Raw genomic sequence first — 25,693 nt, 5'->3', positions numbered from 1 at the left:
AGGTACCTGTCTCGTTCCCTCCCTTCATCCGTGTCCTAAAGCTTTGGTATTGGTATCCCACAAGTAAAGGATGAATCCGTGGACTGGATACACCTTACAAGAGAAAACAGAATTTATGCTAACCTGATAAATTACTTTCTCTTGTGGTGTATCCAGTCCACGGCCCACCCTGTCATTTTAAGACAGGTGTTTTTTTATTTTTAAACTACAGTCACCACTGCACCCTATGGTTTCTCCTTTTTCTTCCTAACCTTCGGTCGATTGATTGGAGGGTGGAGCTAGAGGGGGAGCTATATGGACAGCTCTGCAGTGTGCTCTCTTTGCCACTTCCTGTTAGGAAGGAGAATATCCCACAAGTAAAGGATGAATCCGTGGACTGGATACACCACAAGAGAAAGTAATTTATCAGGTAAGCATAAATTCTGTTTTTTGGGCTTCTGGCAATTTTTAAAGGCCTTTATTACCTCTTCACCATAGAAATTTTTCATACAACCCCATATTTTAAGTTTACAATAAGGGATTTTATAGCTATCAAGTAATTGTCTACTGATAACGATCACCTTGCAGTTACTGTTAGCCTAATTGTGTGGTGGTGGTGGTTATATTAGGGCTTATAGATCCATCTTTCCCTGAACTAATACAACATTTTAGGAATCTAAATAAATGGGAAAACTCAGTGAATGTAAAAATAGATAATTTTTTGTGAAATTCTAAAATAGGATGATTTTTTGTTACACAAATATTTTATGTTTGTTTTTTCATTGCTGAGTGAGTTTAAAAATAGGTAGTAGCATGCATACATTGTCAAAATTAAACCCCTCTTGGAATGTTCTGTAATTTATTGTATAAGAGAGAAAGTTTTCTATACCATTTTCTACATAATTGCAAAAGTACAAAGTGAATTCTTTACTCTGACTTTTAATTATTATTTTTAATGAACAATATAGATATACAATTGCAAATTCTGGTTTTGTGTGAAGGTGATTTGAAGCTAAATATGGGACAATAAAATGTATCAAATAGGAATATATTATTTACATGCTGCTATTTACAATGTACGCTATAGAAAATGACACTTTTTTTGGTTTTCTTTTTGCATTTTATATGGTGGTGTTTTTTCTGTGTTAGGGTATTTCTGCAACTAAAGATTTTTTTTTAAATGCTTGATATGATTATTGTGGGTACCTCACAATTTTTTTCCCCTTCGTGTTTGTAAATGCTACGAGTATCAAACAACTACTTTAAAAAAAAAAAAAAAAAAGCCCTAGCACAGGGGTGTGAAATGTCTCTGCTGGTATGTTGTCAAAAACTTTTGCAGTATAGATTCATTATTTATTTTGTCCCTTTTCCTGTAATTTAACATTGGCAATTGTCAGTATATTTATGAAAATCTTAGTAGTGCTATCCAAATAATATATCGGCTTATGGCAAGGTTATAACGCAATACAAATAATAATTTTCCTTAAAAATAGAAACCCTTAATCAACATGCACTTACTAGACCATACAATTAATATAAATATCTGAATTCTTTTATTTAGTTAATATTCATGAACATATTGAAATATATTTGCAATAAAAGGAAATGAAATAATATTATATGCGCTTGAAAACTATTTAAATATGCTATGCAAAGTTCATACACGCTTATCTTAAAAACCAGCCTTATTTACAAATCTTTTAACATCCAAGCAATACAATTTTAAACTGTGCTCTTAAGCAATAGGATAATATATATATTCTGCTATTTAACTGTAATTTATCCTAATACAAAATTAACTGACAATATCAGAACTTGCATAGATGAGTTACTTAGCCAATCATACACAGATTTAAACAATACCTAGGCTTATGACTACCAATTTAAAATACAATATACTTCTGAATTATTATTATATATTTGCATAGAGGAAACAATTTAGTAGCAAAAATTTGTTTAACCATTCACAGGCTGAATACTAGTAAAATTTCAGACTGTTTTCTAAATCTATTAAATACAAGTTGACTATGCTCTCACCAGTTCCCTTATTGTTTCAAGTTTTTTTTTTTTTTTTTTTAATTAGAACAATATATATACTTCACCAATTTTGAACCAATTCGTAGCGGTCTTTAGGTCATCTCATTCGAAGGAAGGTTTTTGCACAAATCAGGGTTAAGTTTTGAGCTCCTTGCTGAAGTGAAATGTTCCCAGGTATATCGCAGCCAAAATCAGATCACTCATTTCAGCAAGTTACAGACAACTGTCCCTTGTGCATTCAACACTCCCATTATATATAATCATTGATAACCTGTTTCGTTCACGCCCTTTTTGCTTGTCCCTTGTCATTGGATAATTGGTTTAGTATACATTGTTGTTATGGAAACGCCCACGGAGCCTTGTCCCTTGTCATTGGATAACCGGAATATCTCATTCCCAACAGCCAAAAGGCTTTCTGGCTGTAGTTCTCTCATGGCAACACCGGGTGGCAGTATTACAAACAGACACAGCAATATCATTTTTAACATTTGACCAACCTAAATCAGTATTTCTATGAAAGGGTTATTCATTTATCATAATTTACTGCAACAACTATTCACAATATTTGTTTTGGAAAAGTTATATCTTAATGAATTTTCTGATCATTTTGATATGAAATATCAAATACATCTAACATTATATTAAAATAATTTATATTTCATTTAGCCTAACAGAAAATTTATATTTCATAGTCATATCACATCAAAGTAACTTCCATATCTTCATCTCACTATATTTTAAAAGATGTATTTAAAACTTTATAAACATTTATTGCACATTCATATGATATGACTTATTTCATCTCACGCAAGCATTCCATCTGAAATAAAGTAATAAGTGTCATTAATTATTTCTTTCCAGGTCCACAAGTATTTATTTATATTCTTAAAAACACAGAGGCTAAGTAAGATCTTTTATGTTTTCAAAACATATATATATATATTCCCTTTGTAAAATGTATTTAATTCAGTATTGTACTGTATTCCAACAAGAATATGCCATATTTTATGTTTCTAATAAGCCCAGGATGTATGAACCTTCTTCATGCAGATCTGAGATTATATGTCTGAAAAATATAAACACTACAGAGGTTATTAAACATTTTTGACTAACTAAAACAGTTACCTCCCAAGCTTAGCAAATATAGTATTAGACAATTTCCCAAATTTCTATATTTAATACATTCTGAGGCATGCATTCAAATAGAAAGAAAAAAATAAATGATTATTTGCTGTCTGTTCAGTAGGTTCTCAGGGTCACACCTTAGCATTTGTCTTTTGTTTCCCAAGGCCTTCACTGCCCCACATGGGGTCAATCCACGAGTAGTTGAGCTATCAGTGCAGACGTGTATTTGATGTTTAGGGATAACTAACACCTATGTGCATAAAAGCTGTTTCCCTATGATTTTGATCAGTTCCAAGAGGGTATTTCAGACGTCTCGACTCCATACACCACATGGGGTACAGACTGCTATGAAATTTGCGCTTCCTAATTAAGAAGCAAATGTTTTATTGTTCCCACTTTAGCTAGGAATTTCTCTTGTAAATAAATTTCTATTAGTTTCCTGTTTAATTGAAGAAGTGGGGGAGAATTAAACCTGTTTGAAGTTAGTTCTTCTGAATGCAATGAGTTATTTTCTACTGATCAGTGAAAATATCTGATCAAAGATACAGATTTATTAATCTTGAAATATATGATTAAAATATATATTTATTAACCTTACATATACCTTGACACAATAGTTGATTTCCTCAAATTTCACTGAGTTTCTATAAAGTAGTGGGTGCCACCATGTTGGAATCTAATCTTCCCTCATCTATTCCTTCCTCATGCTGCACGTTGGTTGCTATATGCAGGAGCTGATATATATATATCTGTTCCTAATTGGCCATAGCAAAATAAGGATGATAAACCACATTCCATAGGCCTTTCAAGAGGTGTCCTGAGTCTGCAAAATTTTACTAACAAAATTACAGTTTTAAATATTAATTAATTTGCATACACATCTTTTTTTAACGCTGTGAATTCTGTCTGATGCATAAATAAAACAGTAAAAAAGTGATACTGACATCCCTTTAATGTTGGACTTTAACGCTTTTGTTTATTTATTTTAAGTTTTATTTTGTCACAGAATATTTTTTATTCTTCATACAATTATAATGATCTAGTATATTCTGCATCATGTTGGTTTAACAAACAAATGTTTTGGGTGTTTTTTGTGATGGGAACAAATATAAGATTTTATGAGTTTGGGTTAATAGGTATTCATGTACTAGGTCGTATTGTTAGTATGAGTTTCTTTAACCCCTTTACCTAAATGCACGTGTGTGTGTATGTATATATGTGTGTGTGTGTGTGTGTGTATGTATATATATATGTGTATGTATATATATATATATATATATATATATATATATATATATATATATATATATATATATACACAGTGTGTATATATATATATATATACACAGTGTATATATATATATATATATATAATGTCGTGCAGTACTTTGCCTATCGTACCACACAACGTGTATATACGTCTGAGCTTCAGGAAGCTGCTGCAGTCCCAGCTATTAAGTTATAGCCAGAAGCTGAAGTTCCTGAGCTCCAGGCATCTGCCTGCATATGGAACCGGAGTGCAATTGGTGCTCCGATTCCATATGAGGGCAGATGCCAGATCGTTACAGAAGGTGACACTGGTGTGTGACGCTGTCTGTACTGATCTTCTGCTGATGCCGGCGGGAGAGTATGTGGGAGGCGGGTAGGGAGGGCCCTACAGTAATAAAATTAAAAAATAAAGGTAGAGGGCAGGAAGAAAGGGATCCTTCACTACAGAAAAAAGGTGAGTAGTGGGGTCCCCAACTATATCCTACACTGCAGAAAATATTAAAAGATAAAAAAAAAAAGCCTCAAATTTTCACATTGGCAGACTGTCTGCCAGTACCAAAGATGGGGGTGACTGAAGGGTAAGGGAAGAGAGCTGTTTGGGAGGGATCAGGGGGTGGGAAGTGTCAGGTGGGAGGGTAATCTCTATACTAAAGCTAAACTTAACAAAAAGCAATGGCAAAGCCAAATATGCGATTTCAGAACAAAGGGGATCCAGAGAATCTTTTACCACCATTTGTGCCATGATTGCACAAGCAGTATGTCAAGAATTTCAGTGAGAAACCTAAGGTTTGTGAAAAAATTAACAATTTTTTTCTTATATTTGATCGCATTAGGCGATGAAATGGTGGCATCAAATATACCAAAATGGGCCTAGATCAATACCTTGGGTTTTCTACTTAAAATATATATAGTTTTGACAGGTAGATAAAAAAACAGGGTTCTTTTTCTGTTTAAATGTGATGGCATAAATGCTAAAAATTATCCGGTATTTTAGGGATGGTTTTCTCTGAAAGTCCCGGTAGTGAAGGGGTTAAAAAGGGACAGCTTTGTCGAAGAGCATAGCTAGGCTGGCTCATGAGCAGTGATGGGAGCTAGCTTCCGATTGGTGCCTTTTGTTATTGGCTTAGAAGATGTGTTCAGCTAGCTCCCAGTATTATATTGCTGCTCGTGAGCCTACTCTTCAACCTAGGATCCCAAGAGAACAAACACATTTGAGAATAGACGTAAATTGGAAAGTTGCATGCTCTATCTGAACCATGAAAGTTAAAGTTTGACTTCACTGCCCCTTAAAGGTCTGCTGGCCTGTTATATTTCAGTCTTTAGCATTACTGTTTAAAATGGGTACTTGAGATTTGAAAATGTTGTTTATAATCCAATTTTAAAATGGTGGTGTGTTGTTTTTTTTTTTTTTTTTTTTTTTTTTTTTTATTTATTTACTGTGTGAATGTCTGCAGATGCCTTTAATTTAACCCCTGCCAGTAGACAACCTTATAAGACAGACACATGCTGTTGAGTGAGGTTTTCTGTAATCTGATGCATCTCTCGTTGACTGACAGGGCAAGCTGTTTAACTTCACTCTGGTTGTATGAAATGATCGGTCTCTTGCGACTGGCTGCTGTATCGTTACCTTTTGGACTCCTGTTCACTAGAACCATGGCTTGGGCTTCCAGTGGGAAAACTCACACTGACCTTGTCAACAATCTCCGCAGTAAGTAGATGTGTGTTCCAATAAATATTTGCAGAAGTTAAAGGGACAGAGAACTGCCAAAATATTATTAGATCCTAAGTACTTTTTGCTTTAATTATCTTGGATCAAAACTAGTTTGATAAAGGTTTAAAACAAAATGTTCAGTAGCATCCCTGTGTAAATATAACATATTTTTTTTTTTTTTTTTTTTTTTTTTTTTTAAATATTTTTATTGAGGCAAATAATAAAACAGTACAAAGCATAGTAACCACGTACATAGGCCCTTAACCTGTAAGGGCAATTGTCAAAAGTATATAACGCTGCCAATACAGTAAGCATGACATGCCATATTTTGAATCATTAATGAAAACTTACATTTCAGAAACAATGGGTGTTATAGAACAAATAGTCAAAGATAATGTATAAAATTGTAATGCTTCCTGTGTGGTTAAAAAACAGAATAACTGACCTCAAGTTTTTTAAATAAACAGCATATAGGGCCCTTTTGGGGTCCTCCAGACTATAAACATATACATATATTATAGAAAAGTTTATCAATCATAACTATAAATGAAGGACTCTTATGTAGTTTTTAGGGGGTCATCGATGGGATCTGTGTCCCCTTAGCTAGTAAATAAGCTCCAAAAGGGGAGGGGCGGAGCCTAGTATTATAGAAACATACTAAAAGTATAAGATAGCAGAGTTGGACCTGGACTAGTGCTAGGAATGTATGTGGGGCTGGGTGAATTCTCTAACCTTAACATATAGAAATTGCCAGCAGCAAGAAAGTTATAGAGGATCAGCTGCCCCGGCCGTCGGCAGCCTCATAGTTAACAATAAAGAATCATCTTTGCTGCAAAATTGTTGTGCCTATTGGTTAAGTCTTGGGTTTTTATATACTATTGATTAACTTCAGTGCAGTAACAAAACACACTACCTGAGCATGTGCCCTATACCCAAGCAGCATGCCAGTCACAGTGCGTAGTAAGTGTTTAACTAAGTGTTGCCAGATACAGAAAACAATAAAGCGGTACAAGAAACTGCACATGCTACACTGCAGTAATTGCTGTAGGCCTGGATAATTAAACCTATGCAACATACACAGTCTTATATAGCTGTACCATACCCCCTAACAACTTTAGGTAATTAAATCTTCTAGACATTGTCATGTCGCACAAAACATTGTACATCTAAATCTATACTACATCTATATTAACATTTAGTTCTCCCCCAAGCAGGAGGGTCTGACCCAAGGAAATTATTTAGTTCAGTACTAGTTAGAAGGCAGGCGTTGTAAATAAAATGTGGTAGGTCTAGATGTTATCAGTTCAAGCATACCCACTTAAAATATCTGTATAAGATTTGATCAATATATAATAAGAATAAAACAGTAGGTATAAGACTAGCTATATAAGCAGGTATAGTAACAAAAACATATCATACAGGAAATTAGCAGCTTTAAAGGGAGAGGCTACTATATTATATATGGCTATAGACAATTTGTAAACCACTTGAAAAACATTTTTTAGGGTATAAATAAACTGAGAAAAACAGAACTAATCAGTGTACTCAGCCTTATCAGCTATGTTTCAACACCTATATGAGAGATTGCTGACCAACTAATTTGTTAGCAGGTATACAGACAGTAGTATTGAATGCATAATATGCTTATATGATATCTAAAGCAATGCAAAAAAAAAAAAAAAAAAAAAAAAAAAAACAGTATCACCCTTAATGCTGAAGTAACATATAAACAAATTTAGAGGCAAAATATGGTAAATATAACATATTTTTTATGCTGACATGGGAAAATAATTAACAGCGTTTGCTCATTGATTGCATTTAAACATGAAACAAATTTTTTGTTTGTATATTCATAATTTATATCTACAATACAACAATTACCTGCAAAATGCATGCATTGAAAACTGATTTGAGGAACTACTTGAAAATTCTGTGAAGTACACAACTTCTGTCTAGTATGTAGCTGGTTGAGGAGATTTGCCGCATTTTGAAGGAAACCTAGGTTACAGAATTTGCTTATGTATATATGTATTTATATGTGTATATGCTGTTTGTATTTACAGACATATATACACATATGAATACATATGTATACATATATATAGTTATAGACATTTATAGAAGTGCATTGGAGACCTTTGCAGTTAAGTAAATGAAAACATGTAAAATCATATTTATGCAATATTCATTTTTTAGCTGTGCACTTACGGTAAATACTTCACATCCCAATGTTCTGCACATAGCATAATATGTTGTATGGATTTATAAATATATATATATATATATATATATATATATATATATATATATATATATATATATATATATATACCTACAGTATATGTAAACACACACATACACATATTATATATATGAGAGAGAGAGAAAGAGAGAGAGAAAGAGAGAGAGAGAGAAGAGAGAGAGGAGAGAGATAAATCTATATAGTACCAAAATACCATTTCTTCTATAAGGTACGACGTGTCCACGGATTCATCCTTTACTTGTGGGATATTATCCTCCTGCTAACAGGAAGTGGCAAAGAGCACCACAGCAGATATGTCTATATAGCTCCACCCCCTAGTCATTCTCTTTGCCTACTCTAAGTACTAGGAAGGGTAAAGTGAAAGAGGTGATAAAATATTAGTTTCTCTTGTAAGATGTATCGAGTCCACGGATTCATCCTTACTTGTGGGATATTCTCCTCCCCTAAAAGGAAGTGGCAAAGAGAGCACCCACAGCAGAGCTGTCTATATAGCTCCCCCCTTAGCTCCACCCCCCAGTCATTCTCTTTGCCTACTCTAAGAAACTAGGAAGTGCATAGCGAGTGTGGTGACAAAAATGTTAGTTTCTTTCATGTAATTAGCAAGAGTCCATGAGCTAGTGACGTATGGGATATACATTCCTACCAGGAGGGGCAAAGTTTCCCAAACCTCAAAATGCCTATAAATACACCCCTCACCACACCCACAATTCAGTTTTACAAACTTTGCCTCCCGTGGAGGTGGTGAAGTAAGTTTGTGCTAGATTCTTCGTTGATATGCGCTTCGCAGCAGGCTGGAGCCCGGTTTTCCTCTCAGAGTGCAGTGAATGTCAGAGGGATGTGAAGAGAGTATTGCCTATTTGAATACCATGGTCTCCTTCTACGGGATCTATTTCATAGGTTCTCTGTTATCGGTCGTAGAGATTTCTTCTCCTACCTCCCTTTTCAGATCGACGATATTCAATTGACTTTTTTTCCCTGTGGGCTGTTAGGCTCGCGGGGGCTGAAAATGCTTCAATTTATTGCGTCATTTTTGGCGCAAATTTTTTTGTCATTTCCGGCGCCCTAATTTAACGCCGGAAGTTGTTCATGGTTGCGTAATTTTTTTTGACGTTTTTTGTGTTCAAATGTTTTTTTGCGCCAAAAATGTGGACGTTATTTTTTTTGGCGCCACCGGATGTGGCGTCATACTTAGCACCAAAAATATAGGCGTTGTATTTAGCGCAAATAATATGGGCGTCTTTTTGGCGCCAAAAAATGTGGACGTCATTCTTGTCTCCACTTTTTTTTTTCACATTATTTCAGTCTCATTTTTCATTGCTTCTGGTTGCTAGAGGCTTGTTCATTGGCATTTTTTCCCATTCCTGAAACTGTCATTTAAGGAATTTGATAATTTTGCTTTATATGTTGTTTTTTCTATTACATATTGCAAGATGTCTCAACTTGACCCTGGATCAGAATCTACTTCTGGAAAGACGCTGCCTGATGCTGGTTCTACCAAAGTTAAGTGCATTTGTTGTAAACTTGTGGTAACTGTTCCTCCGGCTGTAGTTTGTGATGAATGTCATGATAAACTTGCTAATGCAGATAGTATTTCCATTAGTAATAATCCATTACCTGTTGTTCCTTCAACATCTAATACTCAGGATGTTCTTGTTAATGTAAAAGAATTTATTAGGAAGGCTCTGTCTGTTATTCCTCCTTTCAGTAAGCGTAAAAGGTTTTTAAAACTTCTCATATTTCAGATGAATTTTTAAGTGACCGTCATCATTCTGATTTGTCTGTTTCAGATGAGGATTTATCTGGTACAGAAGATTCTGTCTCAGATATTGACACTGATAAATCTTCATATTTATTTAAAATGGAATTTATTCGTTCTTTACTTAAAGAAGTGTTAATCGCATTAGATATGGCGGAGTCTAGTCCTCTTGATACTAAATCTACTAAGCGTTTAAATTCGGTTTTCAAACCTCATATAGTTATTCCAGAAGTTTTTCCTGTCCCTGATGCTATTTCTGAAGTAATTTGTAGGGAATGGAATAATCTGGGTACTTCATTTACTCCTTCTCAAAGGTTTAAAAAATTGTACCCTGTGCCATCTGATAGATTAGAGTTTTGGGGCAAAATCCCTAAAGTTGATGGGGCTATCTCTACTCTTGCTAAACTTACTACTATTCCTACGGCGGATAGTACTTCCTTTAAGGATCCTTTAGATCGGAAGCTTGAATCCTTTCTAAGGAGAGCTTATTTATGTTCAAGTAATCTTCTTAGACCTGATATTTCTTTGGCTGATGTTGCTGCAGCTTCCACTTTCTGGTTGGAGGCTTTAGCGCAACAAGTGTCAGACCATAACACTCATAGCATTGTTAAACTTCTTCAACATGCTAATAACTTTATTTGTGATGCCATCTTTGATATCATTAGAATTGATGTCAGGTATATGTCTTTAGCTATTTTAGTTAGAAGAGCTTTATGGCTTAAAACTTGGAATGCAGATATGACTTCTAAGTCGACTTTGCTTTCTCTTTCTTTCCAAGGTAATAAATTATTTGGTTCTCAGTTGGATTCTATTATTTCAACTGTTACTGGGGGGAAAGGAACTTTTTTGCCTCAGGACAAAAAATCTAAAGGTAAATACAGGGCTGCTAATCGTTTTCATTCCTTTCGTCAGAATAAGGAACAGAAGCCTGACCCTTCCCCTAAAGGAACGGTTTCCGTTTGGAAACCTTCTCCAGTCTGGAATAAATCCAAGCCTTTTAGAAAATCAAAGCCAGCTCCCAAGTCCACATGAAGGTGCGGCCCTCATTCCAGCACAGCTGGTAGGGGGCAGGTTACTATTTTTCAAAGATATTTGGATCAATTCGATTCACAGTCTTTGGATTCAGAACATTGTTTCACAAGGGTACAGAGTAGGTTTCAAGGTAAGGCCGCCTGCAAGAAGATTTTTTCTCTCTCGCATTCCAATAAACCCAGTGAAGGCTCAAGCATTTCTGAAATGTGTTTCAGATCTAGAGTTTGCTGGGGTAATTGTGCCAGTTCCAGTTCTGGAACGGGGTCTGGGGTTTTACTCAAATCTATTCATTGTACCAAAGAAGGAGAATTCCTTCAGACCAGTTCTGGATCTAAAAATTTTGAATCGTTATGTAAGGATACCAACATTCAAAATGGTAACTATAAGGACTCTTCTGCCTTTTGTTCAGCAAGGGCATTATATGTCCACAATAGATTTACAGGATGCATATCTGCAGATTCCGATTCATCCAGATCACTATCAGTTTCTGAGATTCTCTTTTCTAGACAAGCATTACCAGTTTGTGGCCCTTCCGTTTGGCCTAGCAACAGCTCCAAGGATCTTTTCAAAGGTTCTCGGTGCCCTTCTCTCTGTAATCAGAGAACAGGGTATTGCGGTATTTCCTTATTTGGACGATATCTTGGTACTTGCTCAGTTTTCACATTCTGAAGAATCTCATACGAATCAACTTGTGTCGTTTCTTCAAAGACATGGTTGGAGGATCAATTTACCAAAGAGTTCGTTGATTCCTCAGACAAAGGTAACCTTTTTGGGTTTTCAAATAGATTCAGTGTCCATGACCTTGTCTCTAACAGAAAAGAGACGTCCGGAATTGGTTTCAGCCTGTCGAAACCTTCAGTCTCAATCATTCCCTTCGGTAGCTTTGTGCATGGAAATTCTAGGTCTCATGACTGCTGCATCGGACGCGATCCCTTTTGCTCGATTTCACATGAGACCTCTCCAGCTTTGTGTGCTGAACCAATGGTGCAGGGATTATACAAAGATATCACATCTAATATCCTTAAATCGACACGACACTCTCTGACGTGGTGGATAGATCACCATCGTTTAGTTCAAGGGGCTTATTTTGTTCGTCCAACCTGGACTGTGATCTCAACAGATGCGAGTCTGTCAGGTTAGGGAGCTGTATGGAGATCTCTGACAGCGCAGGGGGTTTGGGAATCTCAGGAGGCGAGATTACCAATCAACATTTTGGAACTCCGTGTGATTTTCAGAGCTCTTCAGTTCTGGCCTCTTCTGAAGAGAGAATCGTTTATTTGTTTTCAGACAGACAATGTCACAACCGTGGCATATGTCAATCATCAAGGGGGGACTCACAATGCTCAGGCTATGAAAGAAGTATCTCGGATACTTGTATGGGCGGAATCCAGCTCCTGTCTAATCTCTGCGGTTCACATCCCAGGTGTAGACAATTGGGAAGCGGATTATCTCGGTCGCCAGACGTTACATCCGGGCGAATGGTCTCTTCACCTAGAGGTATTTCTTCAGATTGTTCAAATCTGGGGACTTCCAGAAATAGATCTGATGGCCTCTCATCTAAACAGGAAACTTTCCAGGTATCTGTCCAGATCCAGGGATCCTCAGGCGGAGGCAGTGGACGCGTTGTCGCTTCCTTGGAATTATCATCCTGCCTATATCTTTCCGCCTCTAGTTCTTCTTCCAAAAGTGATTTCCAAAATTCTAATGGAACGTTCGTTTGTACTGCTGGTGGCTCCAGCATGGCCTCACAGGTTTTGGTATGCAGATCTCATTCGGATGGCCAGTTGCCAACCTTGGACACTTCCGTTAAGACCAGACCTTCTATCTCAAGGCCCATTTTTCCATCAGGATCTCAAATCATTAAATTTGAAGGTATGGAAATTAAACGCTTGATTCTTAGTCATAGAGGTTTCTCTGACTCAGTAATTTACAGGCTCGTAAATCTGTGTCTAGGAAGATTTATTATCGAGTCTGGAAGACTTACATTTCTTGGTGTTTTTCTCATAAATTCTCCTGGCATTCTTTTAGAATTCCTAGAATTTTACAGTTTCTTCAGGATGGTTTGGATAAAGGTTTGTCTGCAAGTTCCTTGAAAGGACAAATCTCTGCTCTTTCTGTTCTTTTTCACAGAAAGATTGCTATTCTTCCTGATATTCATTGTTTTGTACAGGCTTTGGTTCGTATCAAACCTGTCATTAAGTCAATCTCTCCTCCTTGGAGTCTTAATTTGGTTCTGAGGGCTTTACAAGCTCCTCCATTTGAACCTATGCATTCTCTGGATATTAAATTACTTTCTTGGAAAGTTCTGTTCCTTGTGGCCATCTCTTCTGCTAGAAGAGTTTCTGAGTTATCTGCTCTTTCTTGTGAATCTCCTTTTCTGATTTTTCATCAGGATAAGGTAGTGTTGCTGACTTCATTTAAATTTTTACCTAAGGTTGTGAATTCTAACAACATTAGTAGAGAAATTGTTGTTCCTTCATTGTGTCTTAATCCTAAGAATTCTCTGGAGAGATCTTTACATTCTTTGGATGTAGTAAGAGCTTTAAAATATTATGTTGAAGCTACTAAAGATTTTAGAAAGACTTCTAGTCTATTTGTTATCTTTTCTGGTTCCAGGAAAGGTCAGAAGGCCTCTGCCATTTCTTTGGTGTCTTGGTTAAAGTCCTTGATTCATCATGCTTATGTAGAGTCGGGTAAATCTCCGCCTCAAAGGATTACGGCTCATTCTACTAAGTCAGTTTCTACTTCCTGGGCGTTTAGGAATGAAGCTTCTGTTGATCAGATTTGCAAAGCAGAAACTTGGTCTTCTTTGCATACTTTTACTAAATTCTACCATTTTGATGTTTTCTCTTCTTCTGAAGCAGTTTTTGGTAGAAAAGTACTTCAGGCAGCTGTTTCAGTTTGATTCTTCTGCTTATAATTTCAGTTTTTTTCATTATTAAGATTAAAACTTTTGTTTTTGGTTGTGGATTATTTTTCAGCGGAATTGGCTGTCTTTATTTTATCCCTCCCTCTCTAGTGACTCTTGCATGGAAGTTCCACATCTTGGGTATTTATTATCCCATACGTCACTAGCTCATGGACTCTTGCTAATTACATGAAAGAAAACATAATTTATGTAAGAACTTACCTGATAAATTCATTTCTTTCATATTAGCAAGAGTCCATGAGGCCCACCCTTTTTTGTGGTGGTTATGATTTTTTTTGTATAAAGCACAATTATTCCAATTCCTTATATTTATGCTTTCACTCCTTTCTTATCACCCCACTTCTTGGCTATTCGTTAAACTGAATTGTGGGTGTGGTGAGGGGTGTATTTATAGGCATTTTGAGGTTTGGGAAACTTTGCCCCTCCTGGTAGGAATGTATATCCCATACGTCACTAGCTCATGGACTCTTGCTAATATGAAAGAAATTAATTTATCAGGTAAGTTCTTACATAAATTATGTTTTTTTATTTCTCAAGCAAAAGTTTATTTTAAATGGTACAGGTGTGTACTATTTACTCTCTGGCAGAAAAGGGATGAAGATTTCTGCAAGGAGGATTATGATCTTAGCACTTTGTAACTAAGATCCACTGCTGTTCTCACAAGGGCTGAAGAGTACAGGAAAGCTTCAGTTTTTAACCCACATGGTTAATTAAGAGACACTCTGCTGTTGGTTTGATAGGCCGCAAAACATCGAGTGAGGTGGGAGGGGCCTATTTTCGCGCCTCATTTGCGCAGTTTCTTTTCCTTAGAGACATCCAACTGCTTCTCCAGTAGTTCCTGCTGTGTTTGAGGGCTGTAAAGGAGGTTTTCCCCCACAAATCGTTCTGAAGGGTAGGTAGGCGCCACAGCAGAGCTGTGGCAAGGTGCTGAAGGTCTTTTTTACTAGTTTTGACGCTTTTTCAATCCGGTTTTGCCATTAAGGGGATAATTGTTTATTTGCATAGCTGTGCAAAGTTACTAAGGCTGTAAGATACTACTGTAAAAATTTTGTTAAGTTTTACTGCTTTTTTACACTGCTTTGCAGAACTTGTGCAGCTTTTTTTCTCTTAAAGGCACAGTACTGTTTTATTTCTAAGTGTTATTTACTTTGATTACAGTGTTTTGCAAACTTGCTTGTTACATTACTAGCCTGTTTAACATGTCTGACACCAAGGAAAATCCTTGTTCAATATGTTTGGAAGCCATTGTGGAACCCCCTCTTAGAATGTGTCCCAATTGTACTGATATGTCTATAAATTATAAAGAACATATATTAGCACTTAAAAATAGAGCAATAGATGATTCTCAGTCAGAAGTAAATGAGGGTTCGCCATCTAGCTCTCCCCAAGTGTCACAACCAGTAACGCCCGCACAAGTGACGCCAAGTACCTTTTAGTGTGTCAAATTCATTTACTTTACAAGACATGGCCACAGTTATGAATACAACCCTCACAGAGGTTTTATCCAAACTGCCTGGTTTACAAGGAAAGCGGGACAGCTCTGGGTTAAGGAAAAATGCTGAGCCGTCTCATGCTTTAGTAGCCATATCTGATATTCCCTCACAATGCTCTGAAGGGGTGAGGGATTTGTTATCTGAGGGAGAAATTTCTGATTCAGGAAAGACGCTTCCTCAAAATTCCTCAAAATGCCTTTAAATTTAATCTTGAACACCTCCGCTTATTGCTTAGGGAGGTATTAGCAACTCTAGATGATTGTGACCCTATAGTGGTCCCAGAGAAATTGTGTAAAATGGATAAATACTTAGAGGTTCCTGTTTACACTGATGTTTTTCCAGTCCCTAAGAGGATTGTGAATATTATTGCTAAGGAGTGGGATAGACCAGGTATTCCGTTCACTCCCCCTCCTGTTTTTAAGAAAATGTTTCCCATATCTGACACCATAAGGGACTCATGGCAGACAGTTCCTAAGGTGGAGGGAGCTATTTCTACTCTGTCTAAGCGTACAACTATACCTATCGAAGACAGTTGTGCTTTCAAAGATCCTATGGATAAAAAATTAGAGGGTCTCTTAAAGAAAATTTTTGTTTATCAAGGTTTTTCTCTCCAACCTATTGCGTGCATTGTTCCTGTAACGATTGCAGCTGCTTTCTGGTTTGAGGCTCTAGAGGAGGCTCTTCAAATGGAGACTCCATTAGAGGAGATTATGGACAGAATTAAGGCCCTTAAGTTGGCTAATTCTTTTATTACAGATGCCGCATTTCAACTAGCTAAATTAGCGGCAAAGAATTCAGGTTTTGCTATTTTAGCATGCAGGTCGTTATGGCTTAAATCCTGGTCTGCTGATGTGTCATCTAAATCTAAACTTTTGAACATTCCTTTCAAAGGTAAGACCCTATTCGGGCCTGAACTGAAAGAGATTATTTCAGACATCACTGGAGGGAAAGGTCATGCCCTCCCTCAGGATAGATTAAATAAGATGAGGACCAAACAGAATAATTTTCTTTCCTTTCGGAACTTTCAGAGTGGTCCCGCTTCAGCTTCCTCTACTGCAAATGCAATAGGGGAATTTTGCCCAATCCAAGTCAGTCTGGTGACCTAACCAGGCTTGGAACAAGGGTAAACAGGCCAAGAAGCCTGCAGCTGCTTCTAAAACAGCATGAAGGGGTAGCCCCCGATCCGGGACCGGATCTAGTAGGGGGCAGACTCTCTCTCTTCGCTCATGCTTGGGCGAGAGATGTTCACGATCCCTGGGCTTTAGAAATTGTGTCCCAGGGATATCTTCTGGAATTCAAGGGCTCCCTTCCAAGGGGGAGATTTCACATTTCTCGATTGTCTGTAAACCAGACAAAAAGAGAGGCGTTCTTACGCTGTGTAGAAGACCTATAACCCATGGGAGTGATCCTCCCAGTCCCAAAAGAGGAACAGGGGCTAGGGTTTTATTCAAACCTGTTTGTGGTTCCCAAGAAAGAGGGAACTTTCAGACCAATCTTGGATCTCAAAATTCTAAACAAGTTCCTCAAAGTTCCATCATTCTGGATGGAGACTATTCGGACTATTCTACCTCTGATCCAGAAGGGTCAATATATGACTACCATGGACTTAAAGGATGCGTATCTACACATCCCTATTCACAGAGATCATCATCAATTCCTCAGATTCGCCTTTCCAAACAGGCATTACCAGTTTGTGGCCCTTCCCTTCGGGTTGGCCACGGCTCCCTAAATTTTCACAAAAATGCTAGGGTCCCTTATGGAGGTTCTACGACCACGGCGCATAGCAGTGGCGCCTTATGTAGACGACATCTTAATTCAGGCGTCAACTTTCCAGCTAGCCAAGTCTCACACGGACATCGTGTTGGCTTTTCTGAGATCTCATGGGTGGAAGGTGAACATAAAAAAAAGAGTTCTCTCTTCCCTCTTACAAGAGTTTCCTTCCTAGGGACTCTGATAGACTCGGTAGAAATTAAAATATTTCTGACGGAGGTCAGAAAGTTAAAACTCTTAACCACTTGCCAAGCTCTTCATTCCATTCCTCAGCCATCAGTGGCTCAGTGTATGGAGGTAATCAGACTCATGGTAGCGGCAATGGACATAGTTCCTTTTGCCCGCCTACACCTCAGACCACTGCAGCTATGCATGCTCAAACAGTGGAATGGGGATTATGCAGATTTATCTCCTCAACTGCATCTGGACCAGGAGACCAGAGATTCTCTTCTCTGGTGGTTGTCTCAGGACCACCTGTCCCAGGGAATGTGTTTCCGCAGGCCAGAGTGGCTCATTGTAACGACAGATGCTAGGCTGGGGTGCAGTCTGGAATTCCCTGAAAGCACAGGGCTTATGGTCTTGGGAGGAAGCTCTCCTTCCGATAAACATTCTAAAACTGAGAGCGATATTCAATGCACTTCAGGCGTGGCCTCAGCTTGCTGCGGCCAAATTCATCAGGTTTCAGTCGGACAACATCACGACTGTAGCTTATATCAATCATCAAGGAGGAACAAGGAGTTCTCTAGCGATGGTGGAGGTAACCAAAATAATCCGGTGGGCAGAGGATCACTCTTGCCATCTCTCAGCGATCCACATCCCAGGAGTAGAGAACTGGGAGGCGGATTTTCTAAGTCGTCAGACTTTTCATCCGAGGGAGTGGGAACTCCATCCGGAGGTATTTGCCCAGTAGATTCAGCTATGGGGCACACCAGAATTGGATCTGATGGCGTGTCGTCAGAATGCCAAACTTCCTCGCTACGGGTCCAGGTCCCGGGATCCCAAGGCAGTACTGATAGATGCTCTAGCAGTGCCTTGGTCCTTCAATCTGGCCTATGTATTTCCACCGTTTCCTCTCCTTCCACGTCTGGTTGCCAGAATCAAGCAGGAGAGAGCTTCGGTAATTCTGATAGCACCTGCGTGGCCACGCAGGACTTGGTATGCAGACCTAGTGGACATGTCCTTGGTTCCACCGTGGACTCTGCCAATGAGGCGGGACCTTCTAATCCAAGGTCTGTTCACGCATCCAAATCTAATTTCTCTGCGTCTGACTGCTTGGAGATTGAACGCCTGATTCTATCAAAGCGTGGTTTCTCTGAGTCGGTCATTGATACCCTGATTCAGGCTAGAAAGCCTGTCACCAGGAAGATTTATCATAAGATTTGGTGCAAATATCTTTATTGGTGTGAATCCAAAGGTTACTCGTGGAGTAAGATTAGGATTCCTAGAATATTGTCTTTTCTCCAAGAAGGTTTGGAGAAGGGATTATCTGCTAGTTCCCTAAAAGGACAAATATCTGCTTTGTCTATTCTTCTTCACAAACGTCTGGCGGATGTTCCAGACGTTCAAGCATTTAGTCAGGCTTTGGTCAGAATCAAGCCTGTATTTAAACCTGTTGCTCCGCCATGGAGCCTAAACTTAGTTCTTAAAGTTCTTCAAGGGGTTCCGTTTGAACCTATGTATTCCATAGATATTAAGCTTCTATCTTGGAAAGTTTTGTTTTTAGTAGCTATCTCTTCGGCTCGAAGAGTTTCTGAGCTATCTGCTTTACAATGTGATTCACCTTACCTTGTTTTCCATGCAGATAAGGTGGTTTTACGTACCAAACCTGGGTTTCTTCCTAAGGTTGTTTCTAATGAGAATATCAATCAAGAGATTGTGGTTCCTTCTTTGTGTCCTAAGCCTTCATCTAAGAAGGAACGTTTGTTACACAATCTTGATGTGGTTCGTGCTTTAAAGTTCTACTTACAAGCAACTAAAGATTTCCGTCAAACATCTTCTTTGTTGTTTGTTCTGGTAAACGGAGAGGTCAAAGGGCTACCGCTACCTCTCTTTCCTTTTGGCTGAAAAGCATCATCCGTTTGGCCTATGAGACTGCTGGCCAGCAGCCTCCTGAAAGAATTACTGCTCATTCTACTAGAGCTGTGGCTTCCACATGGGCTTTTAAAAATGAGGCTTCTGTTGAACAGATTTGTAAGGCGGCGACTTGGTCTTCACTTCATACTTTTTCAAAATTTTACAAATTCAATACTTTTGCTTCTTCGGAGGCTATTTTTGGGAGAAAGGTTCTACAAGCAGTGGTGCCTTCCGTTTAAGGTACCTGTCTTGTCCCTCCCTTCATCCGTGTCCTAAAGCTTTGGTATTGGTATCCCACAAGTAAGGATGAATCTGTGGACTCGATACATCTTACAAGAGAAAACATAATTTATTCTTACCTGATAAATTTATTTCTCTTGTGATGTATCGAGTCCACGGCCCGCCCTGTTTTTTAAGACAGGCATATATATTTTTATTTTAAAACTTTCAGTCACCACTGCACCCTATAGTTTCTCCTTTTTCTTCCTAGCCTTCGGTCGAATGACTTAGGGGGTGGAGCTAAGGGGGGAGCTATATAGACAGCTCTGCTGTGGGTGCTCTCTTTGCCACTTCCTGTAGGGGAGGAGAATATCCCACAAGTAAGGATGAATCCGTGGACTCGATACATCACAAGAGAAATAAATTTATCAGGTAAGCATAAATTATGTTTTTTAATTTCTTCAAGCAAGAGTTTTTTTGTTTTAAATGGTACCGGTGTGTACTATTTACTTCTGGAGGATGATGATCTTCGCATTTGTAACTAAGATCCAGTGCTGTTCCCACAGAGGCTGAGGGGTACAAGAAACTTCAGTGTGAGGAACGTTTTCATGCTTTATAGCAGTGAGGTATGTTCAGTCATTTTTTCTGGAGAGACTGTGTATTTCAGAAAGGCTGACAGTATCCCCATGAGGGTAGGGTAAGGGTAAGCAGTAATCCTAAGAGCTATAGAAAGGCATTACTAAGCTTGCATAAGGGGCTATTTAAAAAATGGTTGACACTGAGTTTTGAATGTTTGTGGGCAAACGTTTTTATGAACTGGGAGTGCTGTTAACGTTTTGTGGGCAATAACGTTTTTTGGGCAAACTTTATTGAGGGTACACTTGGCTTATTTTTGGGTCTCAGAACCCACATGGCTAGTTTAAAACCGCTCTGGTGCGTTTCTTTGAGGCTGTAGAGACATCGAGTGAGATGGGCGGGGCCTATTTTCGCGCCTCAGATGCGCAGCTGTTTTCTCGCAGCAAACTCCAACTCCTGAGGGCCCTTGTAGATGTTTTGGGCCAAATCGAAGCTTTAACCCCATATTTACCATCCCTGAGGGCAGGTAGGGCCACAGCAGGGCTGTGGCAAGGTGTTTTTTTCCAGATTTAGGCCTTATTTCAATCCGGTTTGCACATTAAAGGGTTAAATGTTAAATGTCCTTGTGGGGCAAACTTAACTACACATATTGAGTCTGCTATAAAAAATTTGGAAAATTTGGTGCATTTTAAAGCAGTTTTGCAGAACGTGTATGCTTTTTTTTTTTTCTCTTAAAGGCGCAGTACCGTTTTTTAAGATTGTTATTTTTTTCACTAAATAAAGTGTTTTCATGCTTGTTTGTAGTCATTACTAGCCTGTTCAACATATCTGACATTGAGGAAAATCATTGTTCAATATGTTTAGAAGCCATTGTGGAACCCCCACTTAGAATGTGTCCCTCATGCACTGAAAGGTCAATAAATTGCAAAGACCTTATTTCTCCAACATTGGTGTGTCCGGTCCACGGCGTCATCCATTACTTGTGGGATATTCTCCTCCCCCACAGGGAAAGGCAAGGAGAGCACACAGCAGAGCTGTCCATATAGCTCCCCCTCTGGCTCCGCCCCCCAGTCATTCTCCTTGCCGCTCTGAACAAGTAGCATCTCCACGGGGATGGTGAGGAGTTTGTGGTGTTAGTTGTAGTTTTTTTATTTCTTCTATCAAGAGTTTGTTATTTTAAAATAGTGCTGGCTTGTACTATTTACTCTTCAACAGAAAAGTGATGAAGATTTCTGTTTAAGAGGGCTATGATTTTAGCACAAGTAACTAAAATCCATTGCTGTTACCACGCAGGACTGTTGAAACCAGAGAACTTCAGTTGGGGGTAACAGTTTGCAGACTCATCTGCTTCAGGTATGACTAGTCTCCTTCTAACAACACAGGCTAATGCTAGATGACAGTCATTTTTCCCCTCAGGGAAAACGGTAAGCCATTTTTCTTTCACCTCAGCAAAAAAGATAACAGGCTTCCCCTTTTTGATTTTTATGCTGGTAGACACTGTTAGGGGCCAAATCGATTGGTTTTTATTACAATATCATGGCATTTGAAATGTTTTATAAGCTCATATACACTTGGGGACGTTTTTTATTGATCTGGCTTGTTTTAGACACCTAAATCTAGTCAGGAAGGCCCCTTCACTCTAGTGTACTGAGGGAGGAGGCCTCATTTTGGCAGCAGTTGATTTCAAGGCAGTACATGCAGTTTCATGTGAGAGGGTCCTGTGGCTCAGAAAGTGACTCCAGAAGGCTTATTTCTGTGGATGGTTGACCCCTAAGGAAGGTAAAAGCTACAGCAATGCTGTAGCAGGGATTGTGGTGTATAAAAACGGATAAATCCAACAATTAGCTCCGGTTTGCTTGTTTTAAGAGCTAGAGTCTCCATATTTGCTGTGCAATCCTTTCTAAGCATTAAGACACTGGGGTCCAAATTTCATAAAAATCGGATATTGCCTTCATAGTTTTTTGAACATTCAGAAATAAAGTGTGTCATTTTATTATTTAAAGAGACAGTAACGTTTTTGTTTAAAATCGTTTTTATTGCATTGTTTGCCTGCCTAAATCTGTTTAACATGTCTGGGCCATCAGATAACCTATGCTCTGTGTGTGTAGAGACAAATGTGGTTTCCCCTTCAAGTGTTTGTGATAATTGTGCCATAGCGTCCAAACAAAATAAGGACAGCTCTGTTACATTTCATAATGTTGCCCAAGATGATTTATCTAATGAAGGTAGTGGGGATAGTTCTACATCCTCTCCTTCTGCGTATACACCAGCCTTGCCCGCGCAGGCGACACCTAGCGCACCAGTGCTTATTTCTATGCAACAATTATCAGCAGTAGTGGATAATTCCATAGCAAATCTTTTATCCAAACTGCCAGCTTTTCAGAGAAAGCGTGATTGTTCAGTTTTAAATACAGATAAAAAGGATGAACAATCAGACGCTGACGATGCCTTATCTATTTTACCCTCACATCAATCGGAATTGGCTGTGAGGGAAGGGCTGTCTGAGGGTGAAATTTCAGACTCAGGAAAAATTTCTCAACAGGCAGAACCTGATATAGTAGCATTTAAGTTTAAGCTAGAACATCTCCGCGCTTTGCTTAAGGAGGTATTAGCTACTCTGGATGACTGTGATTCTATGGTAGTACCAGAGAAGTTGTGCAAATTGGACAAATTTTTAGAGGTCCCAGTGCACGACTACGCTTTTCCAATACCCAAGAGGGTAGCGAGCATAGTGGATTAGGAGTGGGAGAAGCCAGGTGTACCCTTTGCCCCACCTCCTATATTTAAGAAAATGTTTCCCATAGTAGACCCTAGAAGGGACGCATGGCAGACGGTCCCGAAGGTTGAGGGAGCTGTTTCAACACTAGCGAAGCGCACAACTATTCCTATAGAGGACAGCTGCGCTTTCAAAGATCCTATGGATAAAAAATTGGAAGGATTGCTTAAAAAGATTTTTGTTCAGCAAGGGTTCATCCTTCAACCAGCTACGTGTGTTATTACTGTCACTTCAGCGGCGTCCTTTTGGTTCGAGGAACTAGAAAGGTCGCTCCAGAAAGAGACTTCCTATGAAGAAGTCATGGACAGAATTCACGCATTAAAGTTAGCTAATTCCTTTATATTGGATGCCGCTTTTCAAATAACGAAATTGGCGGCGAAAAACTCAGGTTTTGCTATAGTAGCGCGGAGGGCGCTTTAGCTAAAAACCTGGTCGGCAGATGTGTCGTCCAAGACTAAGTTACTTAATATTCCTTTCAAGGGTAAGACCCTTTTTGGGCCGGAATTGAAGGAAATTATTTCAGACATCACTGGGGGTAAGGGCCATGCCCTCCCACACGATAGGCCTTTTAAGGCTAAGAACAAGTCTAATTTTCGTTCCTTTCGCAATTTCAGGAACAGACCGGCTAATAACTCCACTGCCGCTAGACAAGATGGTAACACGGCCCAGCCCAAACCTGCTTGGAAGCCCATGCAAGGCTGGAACAAGGGTAAACGGACCAAGAAACCTGCTGCTGCTACCAAGACAGCATGAAGGGGTCGCCCCCGATCCGGGACCGGATCTGGTAGGGGGCAGACTATCTCTCTTCGCTCAGGCTTGGGCAAGAGATGTTCCGGATCCCTGGGCACTAGAGATTGTGTCCAAGGGATACCTGCTAGAGTTCAAGGGACTTCCTCCAAAGGGAAGATTCCACCTGTCTCGCTTATCTTCAGACCAGATAAAGAAACAGGCATTCTTACATTGTGTAAGAGACCTATCAAAGATGGGAGTGATAAACCCAGTACCCTCCAGGGAACAAGGTCTAGGTTTTTACTCAAACCTGTTTGTGGTTCCCAAAAAAGAGGGAACTTTCAGGCCAATTCTGGATTTAAAGATATTAAACAAGTTCCTCAGAGTTCCATCCTTCAAAATGGAAACCATTCGGACAATCTTGCCGACAATCCAACAGGGTCAATATTTGACTACCGTGGATCTAAAGGATGCGTATCTGCATATCCCAATCCACAAATCTCATCATCAGTTCCTGAGGTTCGCCTTTCTGGACAAACATTACCAGTTCGTGGCTCTAACATTCGGTTTAGCCACCGCTCCCAGAATTTTCACAAAGGTGCTAGGGTCCCTTCTAGCGGTCCTAAGGCCCGAGGGGCATCGCTGTAGCACCTTATCTAGACGACATCCTAATCCAAGCGTCGTCTCTTTCCAAAGCAAAGGCCCACACAGACATTGTGTTGGCTTTTCTCAGATCTCACGGGTGGAAGGTGAACATAGAAAAGAGTTCACTGTCACCGTCCACAAGGGTTCCTTTTCTGGGAACAATAATAGATTCTGTGGAAATGAAGATCTTCCTGACAGAAGTCAGAAAGTTAAAGCTTCTAAACGCTTGTCGAGTTCTTCATTCTATTCCTCAACCCTCCATAGCTCAGTGCATGGAAGTAATAGGACTAATGGTCGCAGCAATGGACGTGGTTCCTTTTGCTCGAATTCATCTAAGACCATTACAGCTGTGCATTCTCAATCAGTGGAATGGGGACTATACAGACTTGTCTCCCCAAATTCAAGTAGACCAGGTAACCAGGGACTCACTTCTCTGGTGGTTGACCCAGGATCACCTGTCTCAGGGAATGAGTTTCCGCAGACCGGAGTGGGTCATCGTCACGACCGACGCCAGCCTCTTGGGGTGGGGCGCGGTCTTGGACTCCCTGAAAGCTCAGGGCCTATGGTCTCGGGAAGAGTCGCTTCTCCCGATAAACATTTTGGAACTAAGAGCAATATTCAATGCGCTCCTGGCTTGGCCTCAGCTAGTGGAAGCCAGGTTCATAAGATTTCAGTCGGACAACATCAATCATCAGGGGGGAACAAAGAGTTCCCTAGCGATGACGGAAGTAACCAAGATCATCCAATGGGCAGAGAATCACTTCTGCCATCTATCTGCTATTCACATCCCAGGAGTAGTCAACTGGGAGGCGGACTATTTGAGTCGTCAGACTTTCCATCCGGGGGAGTGGGAACTCCACCCGGAGGTCTTTGCTCAGTTAACCCAATTATGGGGCATTCCAGACATGGATCTAATGGCGTCCCATCAGAACTTCAAGATTCCTTGTTACGGGTCTAGATCCAGGGATCCCAAGGCGATTCTAGTGGATGCATTAGTGGCGCCTTGGTCGTTCAACCTATCGTATGTGTTTACACCGTTTCCTCTCCTTCCCAGGCTCATAGCCAGGATCAAACAGGAGAAGGCCTCTGTGATTCTGATAGCTCCTGCGTGGCCACGCAGGACTTGGTATGCAGACCTGGTGAATATGTCATCGGCTCCACCATGTAAGCTACCTTTGAGACAGGATCTTCAAGGTCCATTCGAACATCCAAATCTAGTTTCTCTGCAGCTGACTGCTTGGAAATTGAACGCTTGATTTTATCCAAGCGTGGGTTTTCAAGTTCTGTGATAGATACTCTGATCCAAGCCAG

At 39.4% G+C, this 25,693-nt stretch overlaps 1 protein-coding gene across 2 annotated transcripts in view; it reads left to right on the top strand.

Annotated features, from left to right (window-relative positions):
* The window catches only part of LOC128645123 (protein-L-isoaspartate(D-aspartate) O-methyltransferase), a 264,743-nt gene that overhangs the window by 70,987 nt on the left and 168,063 nt on the right, over positions 1–25,693 (top strand). For both annotated transcript variants that reach the window (XM_053697890.1, XM_053697889.1), the window contains exon 2: positions 5,967–6,118. In XM_053697890.1, the coding sequence (XP_053553865.1) occupies positions 5,967–6,118 (152 nt within the window). The remainder of the gene's footprint in view (positions 1–5,966; positions 6,119–25,693) is intronic.

The sequence above is a fragment of the Bombina bombina genome, chromosome 1 (genome assembly GCF_027579735.1).
Source record: "Bombina bombina isolate aBomBom1 chromosome 1, aBomBom1.pri, whole genome shotgun sequence".
NCBI lineage: Eukaryota > Metazoa > Chordata > Amphibia > Anura > Bombinatoridae > Bombina > Bombina bombina.
The sequence above is the reverse complement of the archived record's forward strand: the minus strand, read 5'-3'. Positions and strand labels throughout refer to the sequence as shown.